The sequence below is a fragment of the Esox lucius genome, chromosome 17 (assembly GCF_011004845.1).
Source record: "Esox lucius isolate fEsoLuc1 chromosome 17, fEsoLuc1.pri, whole genome shotgun sequence".
NCBI classification, from domain to species: domain Eukaryota; kingdom Metazoa; phylum Chordata; class Actinopteri; order Esociformes; family Esocidae; genus Esox; species Esox lucius.
This window is the reverse complement of record NC_047585.1, coordinates 14,437,201-14,454,611: the sequence shown is the minus strand read 5'-3', so window position 1 is coordinate 14,454,611 and position 17,411 is coordinate 14,437,201. Positions and strand designations below refer to the sequence as shown.

The 17,411-nt window shown below is 46.0% G+C and overlaps 1 protein-coding gene across 5 annotated transcripts in view; it reads left to right on the top strand.

The window, feature by feature from the left end:
* kaznb (kazrin, periplakin interacting protein b) overlaps positions 1-17,411 on the top strand; it is a 176,555-nt gene that overhangs the window by 20,334 nt on the left and 138,810 nt on the right. For all 5 annotated transcript variants that reach the window (XR_004574632.1, XM_020055634.2, XM_020055632.2 and 2 more), the window contains exon 2: positions 6,306-6,463. Coding sequence is in view for 4 of the 5 variants with exons in the window: in XM_020055634.2 (XP_019911193.2) it covers positions 6,306-6,463 (158 nt within the window). In the remaining variant the exon portion in view is untranslated. The remainder of the gene's footprint in view (positions 1-6,305; positions 6,464-17,411) is intronic.

The window sequence follows — 17,411 nt, the reverse complement described above, 5'->3', positions numbered from 1 at the left end:
TGTGAAGTCCTTGGAACTTCTTCAAATTGCCTCGACTGCCTCTTGGCTGGCTTCTGAACCCCACCCAGGCAGAGTGGGATCCCCAAAGCTGCTAAGGAATTCAAGTGCTCAACTTTATTTATGTCTTTATTTTCCTCTAAAGATTAGTGCAGGAATGGATGAGAAAAACTAAGTGAAAACACCTAATTATTAAGATTCAAAATGGTTAATTTGACAATTACACCAATTAGCAAAACAAATCCATCTCCCACAGGAAACACCTGGTATATTGATATATTTTTTAATGAAAGACAAAAAAGACATTTCATCCCTCAGGAGCAGGGGTATCAAATGTGTGGCGTGAGTAAAATCTAATCAATAATACAAAAAAATGACAAAATAAAATGTCCTCTCTAGAAATTGGTTCTATGTTCATGCAGTTTTTTTGTAACGTTTCCAGCTCACTCAAATATCCTAAATTATATTTGGGAGTGAAAACAAGGAACATGATGAATAAGAGGGAAAATAAATTATCATGCTGACTGAGAAAATGAAACATTTTCAGTATGAAACCCCTGGACCAGGTTGAAGACCAAATAACCTTGGTCACCTGTGGATGGATCCTGTATATGAAGACGACACTAGCAAACACTAACCCAAGAATGCTGTGGTGATTCTGAGGGGAAACAACTGTAAATCACACAACATGAATTACTTCAATGGCTATAGCATATTTGAATGCGTTATGCTGGTAAGCCGTTTTAGTCACAATTCTTGTTCTGAATGCAGATTTGCTCCAAAGGCAAACATTATGTGATTGGTTGACTCAATGATTTTGTGAAGTACTTTAATAGGCCGAGACAGTGGAGGGAGTTTCTGCTGAGAGAATAGTGTTGCAGCGGTACATGTGCACCAAAGGCAGCATCACTGACTGCAGAACCACCCTGGGTCACTGAAGTCCCTGAACATAGTTTTAGAATGGTTAAGATAAGGGTTATAGTTAGGCAAGGTTCATGGTTATGGTTAGGGCAGGGGTTAAGGTTCAGGGCTGGGGTTAAAGTTAATGTTCAGGACAGGGGTTAAGTTCAGAGTACAGGGCAGGGGTTAATGTTAGTGTTAAGGGCAGGGGTTATGGTTAATGTTCAGGGCAGGGGTAAAGGTTAGTGTTCAGGGCGGGGGTTAAGGTTCGGGGCTGAGGTTAAAGTTAGTGTTCAAGGCAGGGGTTAAGGTTCAGGGCTGAGGTTAAAGTTAGTGTTCAGGGCATGGGAAATATATGCTCTTATGAAGATAGTCTTGACATTCAGTAATAGTCCCCTTTCTCTGCTCAGGACTGGAGTCCAGCGTTTAGAAAATGTATGGTAGTTCACACACTCCAGCCCTGTAGGTGGAAGTAATCTGTCTGATATTAGGTTAGCACAAGACAAAAGAGAAGAAGAATCCTCAGCCAGTTTGAAACTTTGGGTCCAATCCCAATGTCCCCCCTAAACCCTAAGCCCTTGACCCTCACAAACTTAACTGATGTTACCTGGTAGGTAATTGAGTGCAAGAGGCCATTAAATAGTAATGGGACAGCACTTTGCGACTCTATCATGTTACCTTGATAATGCTGAAACATGTTGCACAATATTGTGGGACTTTTTATTTAACGTTTTTTTTACTTTCTTCGCACCCTAGGCACTTAATAGACCAACTGCCTGATTTATATGTCTTGCATGCTCTTGCCCTAAAGAGTGGACAAGAGGTAATTGTCAATAAAAATATATATATTTGTCAATAATCAATGTACTATTTTTGGTCAAAACAGCATTGTTGAACAAAAACTAAAATAAATAGTTGAATAAACTAGGTCTGTAATAAGGTGATTACACTCCTCTGATTTCATGTGTTCTATGTGCCATCTTAAATCCTTGTTAATGTAGTGCAATTTACCATTCTTCTTCTCTTACAAGGCGGGTTTTCCGTGATTTTTCTCTCACATCCGGGCTTCCACTGGTAAACCCTGTGTTTCATATCACAACGCTATCAACTGTGGGCAATTCCCTCAGGCAAAGTCGTCAGAAATGCTGACTTACGAAAAGGGTGCATCAAGGGCTCAAAATGTCTGGGAAAGAGCCCTCGCGCATTTGGCGATTTGACAGTGGGACAGCCCTAAGCCCTCACAGACTTAGCAAGAACGCGAGTGTGGACATTGGGATTGGGCCTGTAAACAAATATGGACGTAGTAACTGTGACGTCACTCATAGGTGTCTGAAGACCCATTTTGAAGCTCATTTTTGGCGGAGATGGCCGTCGCCATCTTGGCAGCGTGTCACTCGCCCTAACTCCCGGATAACCAAAAATTGGCAAAGAGGTGGGGCGTGGTAGCAGTTGAGGTGCCTAGTTGCCAAGGTACCAAGTTAGCAAAGACTAAGAAGCTAGGCTAAATGCTACCAGTATGCTACTCTGCGTTGATAGCGGTTGTTAGCCGGCCGTTGGTATCCAATCACCCTAACATTACCAGCTTACACTTGAGGCAAGTTAACCTGAAACTATACAACAAAACGTAAATGCTTAGAGTTTTTTTATATAAAAATGTGGTAATTTTATAACAATAGATTTTGTCGAGGCGATAGACTGTAAAAAATTGGTCAAGACTTGATATTAGATTTTCACATAACTTTAGTTATGATCATAGACTGTATAGTCGTTTATTTGGATGTCACTTCATTATAACGTTTCTTGTCAGTGACTGGAGTTTGCCAAGGGGATACCAGAAAGGACAAACCAAGCGTGCCGCACAAGCCCTGAAAAGTGAAGCCAAAACGTCTCGATCGCCCCCTGGTGAGTGGTCCCAGTATAGGTCATAAACCCCGCCCTCCCCATGTTATTCAATGGGACGCGAGACCAACTAAACAATTAAATTACCCTTCAATTATCTTTTTTCCGAAGCTGGTTTCTGTCATTTACTGTAGTTTGTATCACGCTAATGTAAATTCAAGAGTTTGTTTTTAAAATAAGTTGGTTTTTAGTTAGTTATTTAATGCTCTAAAAACGGTGGTGTGACGTCGTGATTCACAGCTTTGATTGACAGCTATCTGAGCCAAGGAGCCACTGAAGCGCCATCCTCCTTCGGAGGACTGAGGAGATTGGAGCTTTACATTTAATCTCTAAATTTCTATAATTGATATAATTTCACACGGACATAATGGGTTGTTCTGCAGTACATTGTGCTAACCGATCTGGCATTTCCAATCGATCTTTGAATTTTTTTCGGTAAGTTAAATTTATAAGCTATTTAATTAGTAAATAAACGTAATGGGCTAGCTAACGTTAGCTAAAAGACAACAAGCCTCGTTAATAGCCATGTTAATAGCTAGCAGGGGATTGTTAGCTAGAAGTTACCAATTATTTTTGTATTAGGCCTATTCTAAATTAAGGTTAAACATGATGTAAGTTAGGCTATAACATATCGTCTAGGTTTAACAAGCAAAGGTTGTACTGTACTTGGACTTGCGATTGATTACGGTATGCGCATTCTGCGAGGGAGAGTGAGGGCGGGGCACAGGGGAGGGGCCGTTGATTTCGCGGCTTTACGGCTTTACTTCCTGCTCGCTACTGCGCATAACTACTGCGCAGAACTGGTCCCAAGATCGCTATCTGCGCAGACGCAAGTCCAAGATGTCCGCGCCGTATCGGGACACTGGTGGCTTCATTTTTCACCAATGGAAAAGAGCGAAAGGGCGTCGTCCATTTTATATACAGTCTATGGGACAAACTGCTAGGAGTGACAGTAGTGACAGCGCCAGCACCACACTTGTCACTCAATAGGCCACGCCCCCAAAATATAAGACTTAATATAATTTAAATGGGTGACTTTAAATCATCCACACACACACACACACATACACACACGTAAAAAATTGGGAAATATGCAATATACACCAAAACCATTTTTTAAGTTGGGCATTTTGCTATAGAGATCTATGGAGATTGCTTACTTTTGCAGGTATTATAAGAAGAGCAACAAGTGAAAAGAGACATTTTGGGGAGCACAGATGAGAAATGACACATGCATTAGGCAATTTAAGAGTGTGACAAACAGTTACCCACAAGTGGCCATTCGATGAATTGCAATGTTTTGTACTTCTGGGAAAGCTTCATTTTTCAGCCTCGGAGTTTGCCCCTTGTTTGAAACGCAAGCTCAACATTGCAGCAACTAATCACATAATTTCTTCCCTGGGGCAGGCCTGCCTCTGGAACCGGGTTCATGACAGAAAAACACCATCCTTCTATGAAAACAGTTATTAACAGAAAGGCCTTGATTTCAGAGAATGATGCTTCAGCAAATAGAAAAGGCACTAGACCTAGTGCTATATATATATATATATATATATATATGTATATATATATGACGGAATAAAGGTAGTTTAGTGTTTGCTGAGAAAGAGAACTGATAGGATGTCTCTGGGTTATGCTAATTGAATGCTTGAGTTCTCCCATGGTCAACTCTCCAGGTGATTTGAATATTTAGATTTTGTATTTTGTATTCATTAATCTGAAAACAAGCGTTGACATTTCCCCGACTGTTGTAGCCTACCCTCTGTAGAATAACGGGGGGGGGGGGTCATTTCAATGCTAATGCCTTTTCTGCTTTGCACTCGTTGTGTGATTGGATGTTAAGGCAGGAGTGTGTGGCGGAGAGCACCTCACCAGTACTTTGAGGGTCATACTTCTACCAGGAAAATTATTGATCAGTGAATGTAAGTGATTTGCCTAGTGAGTTTATTCCAGATTGAACCATTCAAAAGGCTTGAATGAAAACCAGCCATCTCTGTTGGCCTCAAAGGAATGGATTTTATTCTGAAGCAACAACCATGGAGGGAGACAGTCTTTAATATGACTCTAGATGTGACATTGTCACAAAGGCTTACCTGAAAGGAGGTTTACTCTAAGATGGCTTTTGTCTGTAGCCTCCAGCCTGTTTATCCTGATTCGTAATGTGAATAGTGAAAACCCATTTGACCAAACAGCAGTTTCACTCTAATACTGTGCCATATTGCAGTTAGATTGTTATTGAATTGTTTTGGGAAAAAGCCACTTGGTTTCTCACTGAGCTGAGCTCTCAGTGACAGAATGCATTGAATGAAAATTGAAACTGAGTACGTCTGTTTTGTTCGCCACGTCTGACAGAATGTCGTTCTCAGCGGCAGCGTTTCATTACACTGCAGATAGTTCTGTCCACTGCTTGTCTTTCAGCTGGAGAGATGAGGTACAACTCGTAAATGTTGAATGCAAAACTAGAATCCATTCATCTACTGTTGTCAAACATGTAATTTTTCCCCCCTGCCTCTGATTTGATGCGTGCCCCCCGCCTGCCTTCGGGGCTGTGCTCTCATAAACCCGTCTCTCCAGCTCTGCGATGCCGTTGCAGTTCATTGGAATGCACCAAGATACGGCCATAAATCTTCCATCATTTCGTTGACGGACTGACCTTGGTTGTCATCGGGGACCGAGTCACGTGACTGGTGTCTGTTCCGCTTCCTAACCTCTCGACCTACTCCTCAGGTGACCCCCTCCTCTCCAGCTCAAGTCTATGTGGCCAGCAGCCAGAGGGCTTTTTTGTCTGCTCTCGTGTGAAATATGCTGAGCTGAGCTCACTGCTCGCCAAACTCAGCCCCCTCCCATCACTCCAAGACAGCTACTGTAGACAGTCGTTATCCGTCAGACAGTATATATTGACATTCGGTTCTCCCATCGCAGCGGCTCGGGCCAGAGGTTAATGGAGCATTTATACGGCGGCCTCGGCGCGTGGGTCACGACGAAACAACCTCGCTTACTTCGAAGGGCTTCGGGCATTTGACGCATCCACTCCGGCGGCTGAGAAACAAAAGTGTTGAATGATCGACGGGGCTTACAGTGCGAACAAATGCTTGAAACGGTCTAGAGTGAGATTGGTAGCGGGTTAATGGACTTAACTCTAATGATGCCCCTCCGCTGGATAAGTGAGAGAGAGGGGGATTAATGCTGAGAGGGGACCAGTGGAGGGAACAGTAGCAGCGGCCTCGGGGATGGGAGGGATTTACAGTGCCGCACTTAGAATGCAAATGAGAGATCAGCCAGCATGGGCAGAGTCACATGGGAAAGATAGGACAGACAGCCAGATAGGGGAAATCAGTTGCAACATGTCACCATGGCAATAGATAGAAAGGCAGGCGGTCTCACTGTTGTAGATGTTTTGTTCAGGGGGTGTGCGTGCACGTCTTTGAATGAGTCAAATTAACTGTTTATGACCCTGAAATAGAATTGTCTTTTTCTCTCTTCCGCCCTCTCCCCTTCCCGACTTCTAGCGGTCCAGTCTCTGAACAGTCTGAATGACCAGATTGCCCATTTCATGGTGACCAGGCCTAGCGCTCTGTCCCGGGAAGATGACGCCTTCCTGCCTGGAGAGAGAGACACCTTGAAGAAATCCATGGCCCTGATGAGGCACTTACTCATGGATGCGCAGGTATGACCCCTGATCTCTAACCCCTTGACCTAAACAGTTCAACTACCTTAAAGCCAGGTCGGGAGTCTAAACAAATCTCTTCAGTTTGCTGAAATCGAGAAGCAATGCATGTTATGATGACTCATATTTGGGCTGTTAAGCCTAGAGTATTAATAACTAATGCACTCTAATCTCATTAAAAAGTAACTAAGTTGATGCTTTTGTAACATACATTAGGATGATAATATTTAACATTTCTTTTAAATTGTTTAAAATATATTCAACCAATCAGAATTGCTAACCGAACAAGTTCCGCCTCTGGTTGAGGACGATTGACAACTCTCAGATGTTTAGAAGAAACATCATATTAAATTCTGGAAAACTTAGTTCAGCTAGCACGCTATCAGTTCAGCTGAAGTTCTTTAACTCAAGTTTATGAGTAGGAGCTCAGTTGATGTTTCTATTGATTGCAAGCCACCCAGTTGATCCGGTTAGACATTGCATGCAGAAGACAGAAGATTAATTTGCTTTTGGACAGCGGAACGGGACTGAGCTCATTGATGCCTGCGGTGTGGTAGGGCTGTGTGACCCACACGGAACAAGACACACATTCAACTCAAGAGTACACTTGGAACTAACAGCATTGAATTTGACCTATAACAAAAAAAAAAGTAACTTGAATGACAAAACACGATGACTTGACATGGAATCTTTTACATCTCTACAATAATAATGATTCAAACTACTCAGTGACTGTGAACTTTCATGCTGATTCTGATTTTCAGTCACTAAGGAAATGTTGCTTCATATTACTATTCAAATGTGGTCTCTGTGTCATTCATCTGCAGTGTATTGTCTCCTGTAACTCCTATGAACCTAGAAATAGTGAACTTACCCTTACAAGTGGGTTACACTTTGCTAGACTTTTCTGTTCTGTTAAATCAGTTGACCTCTACTGCATCCTATTTCGGTCTGGAATTGTGTGATGTTGCAGGTATCTAGAGTAGTCAGCTTTTGTACTCTTAACTTTGTGTTTTCTTCTCCTGGAGAGGTTCCAGCTCCTCCCATGAAACAGGCTCTGACAGGGCACCCATGAGCTAACTCTACACAGGACCTAGCAGAGATAAAAGTTCAACAAAACGGAATTGTCCTCAAATGTCGGCATTTGAATAATTGAATGTCATCTCATTCAGAGAGGAGCATAAATAATCTAATGGTCTCTCAGTCTCTCTGAAGCTCTCGATCAAAGTGAACTGTTCAAAATCATTAGCCTCGACCCCCGCTGTGACAACATCAGCACTGCAGATATAGCCATAATGTGTCTTTCTCAGGACCGGTTCTCTCACTGATTGCAGTACGCATAAACCAAAGGCCCTGAAATCGAATCTACCCCAGCCCCCAACAGTGCACTTTAATGCTGGATATTTTCTCCATTCTGGCAACAGCAATCTGTCCTCACGGTTAATGTGGTCTTCCCTGACTGTGAAGCGGAGATTGTTTCCCTCAACATCCATGGAAAGGTGGTTTCAATCACAACACTTTCACTGGCTTTTCTGCACGCTCTTTAATATGTGAGGAATGTCTATAGAAAGAATCAGTTCCGCTTGGATCTTCCGGTTTGATAGTTTGCTAATTAATCTTCTCAGTTTATCTATCCCCCTTACCATCCAGTTCCTTTTCTTCTCAGTGTTCTCCAGGACATGGCATACTGGTGTATTTGAGTCCTAGATTAGTCACATCACACACTTGCATGATGGATATAGAGTCCACTAGCCATTCTCCCGAAGATATTTGTGTGAGACTCTGCAGTGTCATTGATTACAGACAATGTAATTCAGCAAAAGGCCATTGCCTTCCCCAGCACAATCGTATGCAAGCCAGAGTGAAAGATTGCTAGCCCGCAGTCAGTTTTTCTGCAGCTTAACAATATTACACTGTAGAGTGATGGATGAGCAGGAGGCTCTGCCGTGAATGGACTGCTGATTATTGGGGTGCAGGGGGTGTGTACTTATACAAGTTCCTAGCAGTTCGATGTTAAGTGAGTCCGTCAAGTTGACAAATTAGAGTTAGAAAACAAAATGGCTACCTTTTTACGACCCTGCGACCCGTTATCTTCACCTGACTCCCCCGGTGAAGTTGATCGTGTCACCTGACCGGGGTACCTCAGTGAGGCACTTGTCTGGCCTGTCAGCAGGACATGCTAGCTGAAGAGTCCTCCCAGGGCGTCTGGCAGGTTAGGATGGATGGGTTTACGCAGGGAGCGGTAACCTTTCCATCAGTCCATCTCCCTAAGTGCGTCTCAGCTCCGATCCCTTCGCTCCTAAGGTGCCGTTTGATCAGTCTAGCCCGCATGATCAGAGTAATTACCGCCTCTTATCCCTGGCGCATGACTCTGCCCGCAGAACCTCCCCGAAATAGGAGGTGAGAAAAGTCAGGAGGCTATTCCCATCTTAGCTACATGGGAGCAGTACCTCCCTCCCTCTCTGTCCAAAGTGTTTTTCATTCATTAGAGCAGGTGGAATATGAAATCATTCTCTCTCTCTCTTTCTCTCTCTCTCGCTCTCTCTCACACACACGCACGCACACATGTGCACACACACACATACCCACACTCTCTCTCTCTCTGTCTTTCCCTCTCACCCACGCTCCTTCTCTCCCGGCTTCTTCTGTGTTTCCCGTCAATCTCAGAGAGTCTGAACCAGAGTTCAGACGGCTGACAGTGTTTCAACAGCAGAGCTCCAGTTGACCTCCTCAGCCTAATTGGTTCTGTGACAGAGCTAGACCGGGCTGTTCTGGTGCCCCCCGTGGAACCTTAAGAACCTTAAAGAGCTGTCCCACGCTCAGCCTACCATCCTTCAGACTGCTCTGACATCATGGCCTGCTGTCACCAGCCCGGTACAGCCATGCGCCAGCTCTCACTTCATCACCCTTCATGTTGTGGGTCATCGGATCGCTAACGCTAATTAATGCTACTTGCAGTTGAGGAGCGCCGGGCATAGCCAGGCATAGCCTGCAGGAGGAGAACTGTCACAGAGGTGTTCATCGTTCTCATTAAACTGTGTGTCACAATAACGCCATAGGCATATCTTCAGTATTGCTCCAACTAGCGAGGGCTGATAGAACTAAATAACAGGATTAGTTACCATGAAATGATGTGAAATAAACAAGGCTGTCTTTAAAACTTTTAAAGATGTACGTTCAGACTTTTATTCTTTATTTGACTTGGAAAGTGGGAAAAGAGAGTTTTCCTTTTTCTTGCTGAACAGTAGAGTGAATTCAACCCTATGCCTCAGCAGTACATGTGTACCGGAGGCAGCGGTTTACAACGCCTTGCCCCCCCAGGCCATTCAGAACTTTAATCACATTATTCTTTATCGTTTGTGTCAAATGGGTTCGGTTTAACCATGCACATTTTTGGAAAATTAAGCAGAAAGTCCACTAAAAGGAAGAACATTAATTTGGAAGGGATTTCAATCGTTTCTCTTTGAACGCCGTCCCAGAATTGATTGCCTCGTTTGTCATTTGCACAGATGCATTATTTATGTCCTTCTTGCTGTGCTGTGAGGTGGCTACAGCTGGGTGACTAATCAAATGCCTGTCTGTTGGTGTGGGGCTGTGAGTCGATGTAGCAGGGCATTACATTGTATTACCATGGTGGAGGTTTCAGTGGGGTTTCCACAAGTTGTTGTTCGGATATAATGACAGCGGACAGAGGACCCACTGTTCATCGTCATGACATGAACAGTAAACCAGCTCGGTAGCAGCATCACTGACTGCTGCAGACTGAATACGGAGCGGTGCTATGGATGGCTAGAGGTCCCGAACGGCTGTGCTGCCTCCCTGATACTCCTGACTGACAGGAGGGCAACATGGTCAGCCTGTCCAAACAGGAGAGCTCTCCTTGTGTGTTAGTGAGAGGCTTGGAGCCATTGTCCCAGATGATAGATAGCCCACCCTAGGCAGGCTGTTAGACGGGAGACCAGGAAGTGATTACAGTATTGATCACTAGGTGGGTCTGCGTTGGGGGTGGGGGTAGCTCATCCTTAAACTCCCCCGTCTCTGGACCATCAGGGTCAGTGTCTGTATTTCTGGGAAAGAAGGGAGTGTAGAGGAAGCAAACCAGAGTGATTCCATACATGACAATCACAGACGCGAAAAGGCAGGATTAGAAGTAAATGGGTATGCTGTTAATCCTATTAATCACAGCCATCATCCCCAGCCCCTTTCATCCAGATAATTTCAGTCTGATTATGAGCAATACAAATCAAAAACATTTTGGTTATTTAAAAACAAAAAATCGCTAATAATTTCAAATTGACAGTCTTTTGCCCTCTCTTTTTGTCCTTTATTCAATGTCTTTCATATCCAATTGTAACTATAGCCATTGTCATTGTCTTGTCCCGATGAATTTGGAAAAGTAGATTCTACCTCTTAGCATCCAGGCTAAGACATTCTACTTCATGAAAGTCATGCTGGCTAAGACACACTTAACCACCTGACAGGCACGGTTTCCTTTGCTGGCGCCACCTGAGGGATTTGCTAGAGAGTGATGTAACCCAACCCTCTCGGGCCGATGCTGGCTGATTTGGACTGCCCGTGGTGCAGCCCAACCGCAAGGCTTGACCGACTGTCTTGTGCTTTGGAGGAATGCCACGGAGGCCCCTTAACACGTTCAAATGACAATTCTGTGTGCGTGATGGGCTGCATATGGTGCTACAAAACACCGGTTCATCAGGCGGCATGGAAAGGTGCCAATTTGCTCCATTCAATTACAGAGTTTTTGGCACTGTAGCCATTTTAATTAATTACTGTATTGACCAATAAAGAATTAAAGGAAGCGTTATGAGCCAAGGGCCTGGGAGAAGATGAATTGGGAGGCTGGCATATTGATCCACCATGGTTTGGATTTCAACTGTCAGTTAGCCCCTACAGCCGAGTGTGTGTGTGTTTTTATGTGTGTGTGTGTGTGGGGCGGGGGGGCCCTTCACATAATGTGCTAATAAACTGGCCAGAAGAGACACACAAACAATGACCAAGGCAAGTGTAGATTTGCTGCCCAATTTTCACTTAACTACTTGAATATCGATCCATATCTCCTAGCTAGCATCTACTCATTATTTTTATTCTGGTACTTACAGCTTTGCAGGCCTCAGAGGCAATCTGGGTGAGTTGTCCACCTTCACTTGAAGTGTTAACCATTTACTGCCACTTCAGAAAATGAGGTAACATTGTTTTGTCTGTGGAGAACAAAGATTTAATCTTGTCAGGAGACAACATCTCTCCCCCCGTTTGAACGGGTGCCATTACTTTGTCTGCTGTCTTATTTGTTATGGGCCATTGTGAGGTAATTATTTTTTTGATAGATTGGCCAAGTCTGGCCTTCAAACTTTCTTGTATTTATTTATATTTTTTTGATATACTTAGTTAATCTACATACTTTAATCTACATACTTTAAACCACTGTGAAAATTTTTTTTAACATCTTTTTGGAATACAACTATCGAGATTGTGCTGAAAATGTATATCTGTCATATCTGAGGGTCATATGCCTGGCTAAGGGCAGTACAGCGCTGTAGATACTTCACATGCATACTTCACATGGAGTACAGCGCTGTAGAAACTTCACATGCTGTATGACATTGCAGATACTTTCAGATACTGTCTTTCAATTGCATACTACGCAGATTTAATTAGATTTTTTTGTCCCCAGTTCCTTTGATATACACTATGATGGTCTTTGTAGCATCTCATCTCCAATCACACATGCAATTAACCCTGTATATTGAGGTCACGTTGCTCGGTAGGTCCGGCCTTTTGCTGTACATGTAGAAATGTTTTGTGTCGGTGAAAGAAATAACTTGCATCAGATGAAATGGCGTCAGTCAGATGATTGGGTTTCGTTGTCTAAAGCCATTCCCAAAGCTGCCCGTTAACGCATTTTAAACGGGAGCTTCACTTTTGTGCACATTGCCATAGAAACGGAGAGTGCTGTCACAAAGTTGAGCCGGATCACCACGCTCAGCGCTTTCTGCAGATCAAAAGGTGCTCACCTCAATTTCACAGAGAGTTTTGATGATAGAGCTGCGCTGCTCTTGACAGACAGGGAGGGGGATTGTGCTATTCGGGGGCCTTGTGGGTCTGTTTGTGTCTGGCTGAAGTGAATACAGCACACAACCGTCTCACACTGGAAACTGAGAGATCCCTGAGGGGAGGCATGGACATGACTACAGAATGTCATCTGGTGGGAGAGAGAGACAGACAGAGAGAGACATACAGGGGCAGACAGAGAGAGATACAAAGAGACATACAAGGGCAGACAGAGAGAGAGAGAGACAGAGAGACATACAGGGGCAGACAGAGAGACATTCAGAGGCAGACAGAGAGAGACCGACAGAGAGAGAGAGACATAAAGGGGCAGACAGAGAGAGACATACAAGGGCAGACAGAGAGACATACAGGGGCAGACAGAGAGACATACAAAGAGACATACAAGGGCAGACAGAGAGAGAGACAGAGAGACATACAGGGGCAGACAGAGAGACATTCAGGGGCAGACAGAGAGACATTCAGGGGCAGACAGAGAGAGAGACTGACAGAGAGAGAGAGACATAAAGGGGCAGACAGAGAGACATACAGGGGCAGATATAGAGAGAGAGACAGACAGAGAGAAAGAGACATACAGGGGCAGACATACAGGGGCAGACACAGAGAGAGAGAGGCAGACACAGGGAGAGAGACTGCCAGTGATTGCCAGTGCTGGAGGTCAATGTAGAACATTATATTTGACCATTGTTTTCACTCAGAGAGGAGAGATGCACAAACAACACCATCAATTCATTATTTAGCTGAAGTGAATACAGCACACAACCGTCTCACACTGGAATCTGAGAGATCCCTGAGGGGAGGCATGGACATGACTACAGAATGTCATCTGGTGGGAGAGAGAGACAGTCAAAGAGAGACATACAAGGGCAGACAGAGAGACATACAAAGAGACATACAAGAGCAGACAGAGAGAGAGAGAAACAGAGAGACATACAGGGGCAGACATAGAATGAGAAACAGAGAGACATACAGGGGCAGACAAAGAGAGAGAAAAAGAGAGACATACAGGGGCAGATATAGAGAGAGAGACAGAGAGATACAGGGGCAGATATATAGAGAGAGACAGAGAGATACAGGGGCAGACACAGAGAGAGACAGACAGACAGAGAGAGACATAAAGGGGCAGACAGAGAGAGAGAGGCAGACGCAGGGAGACTGCCAGTGATTGCCAGTGCTGGAGGTCAATGAAGACCATTATATTTGACCATTGTTTTCACTCGGAGAGGAGAGATGTACAAACAACTCCATCAGTTCATTATTTAGTATTAGTCTGTGAGATGTATCCTCCTGCTGATACTGGTGTTTCTACTTGAGGACTGCCACGTAAATAATGCATGGGAAGACATCAGCTGCTGTGTGCACACTGCTGACCAAGAGGAAGGTTTGACATAAGAGAGCGACGGAAAACGTTTCCCCATCGCTGTCCTCCACCCTCCTCTGTCTATGGAATGTGTTGACCTTCAGTGCCCTTTCATTCCTCATTAAAAGTGGAATTATTCTTCTACGTATAGGCAGAGAGTGGAATTAGACTTGGGATTTGTGTTATCAAAGCTGTATGGAGCTCCCCCTTGACCTCAGTCTAAGATTTAAATGCTTCCTGTCATCCTATAGTTGTAGTGAGGTTCAGGGAGCTTAATTACTTTAACCCTCCTATCTGATTCCCTGCCAAAAGCAATCGGTTTGAGGAGGCAGGCGGGCAGGTCAGTCGGTGGTGGTGTTTAGTCCTGGGCCTCGTCCTGAAGCCACATACTTCAAGGGGAAATTATGCTGTCCGGGTTCAGCAGGATGGCTGTTGACTGGCCTGATAACTGGGCCGATTTTATAACAGAACCTGGCCTGCTGATGGATTACCATAACACAGCCTGTGTCACTCCATCATAGTAGCACAGTCCCTTTATCTTCAGTGCAATGAGAATGTGTCCTGCTTTCATTTCAAAATGCTCAAAAGCAGCGTTGATGTTCACTACAGTGAGGTCACTACAAATTCACCCCTTAAGATAGAGCTCGCCCAGTGTATCAAGTGTTTCTTTTTCCTTCCTCCCTCGACACAGTAACAGTAGCTGGCTGCATCTGTGCATCAGATCCTCCTCGGTTGTAAAGTGATGTAATCTGGTGTAAAGTAATTAAACAAGAGAGGGTACCTATCCATGTGTAGCCCTCTGTAGGACTCAGCAAGCCTCTCATCATACAGCTGATAGGGTTGTCCTCCTTCTATATGGTTCTATATGGTTAGCCTAGTAATAATATCCTAGTTAACTGCATACACAGCAGGTGACATGATGGGATTTCCTGAGCCTCCCAGCATGGCCCTCATGCCATGGCTATTATATAGCATTGTTATTAAATCACATCACGGCTATTATGCCACAGCTATTATACAGCATTGTTATTATATCACTCCACAGCTGTTATACCATACCATACCATACCATCTTCTTCCGCTTATCCGGGGCCGGGTCGCGGGGGCAGCAGTCTAAGCAGGGATGCCCAGACTTCCCTCTCCCCAGACACTTCCTCCAGCTCTTCCGGGGGGACACTGAGGCGTTCCCAGGCCAGCCGGGAGACATAGTCCCTCCAGCGTGTCCTAGGTCTTCCCCGGGGTCTCCTCCCGGTGGGACGGGACCGGAACACCTTCCCCGGAAGGCGTTCCGGAGGCATCCGAAAAAGATGCCCAAGCCACCTCAGCTGACCCCTCTCGATGTGGAGGAGCAGCGGCTCTACTCTGAGCTCCTCCCGGGTGACCGAGCTTCTCACCCTATCTCTAAGGGATCGCCCGGCCACCCTGCGGAGAAAGCTCATTTCGGCCGCCTGTATCCGGGATCTTGTCCTTTCGGTCATGACCCAAAGCTCATGACCATAGGTGAGAGTAGGAACGTAGATTGACTGGTAAATCGAGAGCTTCGCCTTGCGGCTCAGCTCTTTCTTCACCACGACAGACCGATACATCGACTGCATTACTGCAGAAGCTGCACCGATCCGTCTGTCAATCTCCCGTTCCATCCTTCCCTCACTCGTGAACAAGACCCCTAGATACTTAAACTCCTCCACTTGAGGCAGGCACTCTCCACCAACCTGAAGTGGGCAAGCCACCCTTTTCCGACTGAGGACCATGGCCTCGGATTTGGAGGTACTGATTTTCATCCCCACCGCTTCACACTCGGCTGCAAACCGTCCCAGCGCATGCTGAAGGTCCTGGTTAGAAGGGGCCAACACGACAACATCATCTGCAAAGAGCAGAGACGAAATTGTGTGGTCCCCAAACCTGACACCCTCCGGCCCCTGGCTGCGCCTAGAAATTCTGTCCATAAAAATTACGAACAGAACCGGTGACAAAGGGCAGCCCTGCCGGAGTCCAACATGCACTGGGAACAAGTCTGACTTACTGCCGGCAATGCGGACCAAGCTCCTGCTTCGGTTGTACAGGGACCTGACAGCCCTTAGCAAAGGACCCAGGACCCCATATTCCCCAAGCACCCTCCACAAGATGCCGCGAGGGACACAGTCGAATGCCTTCTCCAAATCCACAAAACACATGTGGATTGGTTGGGCAAACTCCCATGAACCCTCCAACACCCCGTAGAGGGTATAGAGCTGGTCCAGTGTTCCACGGCCCGGACGAAAACCACACTGTTCCTCCTGAATCCGAGGTTCTACTATCGGCCGTATTCTCCTCTCCAGAACCCTGGCATAGACTTTCCCGGGGAGGCTGAGAAGTGTGATCCCCCTATAGTTGGAACACACCCTCCGGTCCCCCTTCTTAAAAAGAGGGACCACCACCCCGGTCTGCCATCCCAGAGGCACTGTCCCCGACCGCCACGCGATGTTGCACAGGCGTGTCAACCAAGACAGCCCCACAACATCCAGAGACTTGAGGTACTCAGGGCGGATCTCATCCACCCCCGGTGCCTTGCCACCGAGGAGTTTCTTGACCACCTCAGTGACTTCAGCCCGGGTGGTGGACGAGTCCACCTCTGATACCTCATCCTCTGCTTCCTCAATGGAAGAAGTGACAGCGGGATTGAGGAGATCCTCGAAGTACTCCTTCCACCGCCCGACGACATCCTCAGTTGAGGTCAACAGCTGCCCACCTCTACTGTAAACAGCGTTGGTAGGGCACTGTTTCCCTCTCCTGAGGCGCCGGATGGTTTGCCAGAATCTCTTCGAGGCCAGCCGATAGGATTCCTTCGTCAGCTTGACGGCATCCCTTACTTCCGGTGTCCACCACTGGGTTCGGGGATTGCTGCCTCGACAGGCACCGGAGACCTTACGGCCACAGCTCCGAGCGGCCGCTTCGACAATGGCGGTGGAGAACATGGTCCACTCGGACTCAATATCTCCAGCCTCCCTCGGGATCCAGTCGAAGCTCTGCCGGAGGTGGGAGTTAAAGATCTCTCTGACAGGAGACTCGGCCAGACGTTCCCAGCAGACCCTTACAGTACGCTTGGGCCTGCCGAGTCTGTCCAGCTTCTTCCCCCGCCATCGGATCCAACTCACCACCAGGTGGTGATCAGTTGACAGCTCCGCCCCTCTCTTCACCCGAGTGTCCAAGACATACGACCGCAGGTCAGATGAGACGACAACAAAGTCGATCATTGACCTGCGGCCTAGGGTGTCCTGGTGCCACGTGCACTGATGGACACCCTTATGCTTGAACATGGTGTTCGTTATGGACAAACTGTGACTAGCACAGAAGTCCAATAACTGAACACCACTCGGGTTCAGATCAGGGGGGCCGTTCCTCCAAATCACGGCCCTCCAGGTGTCACTGTCGTTGCCCACGTGGGCGTTGAAGTCCCCCAGTAGAACAATAGAGTCCCCAGTCGGAGCACTTTCCAGCACCCCTCCCAGAGACTCCAAGAAGGTC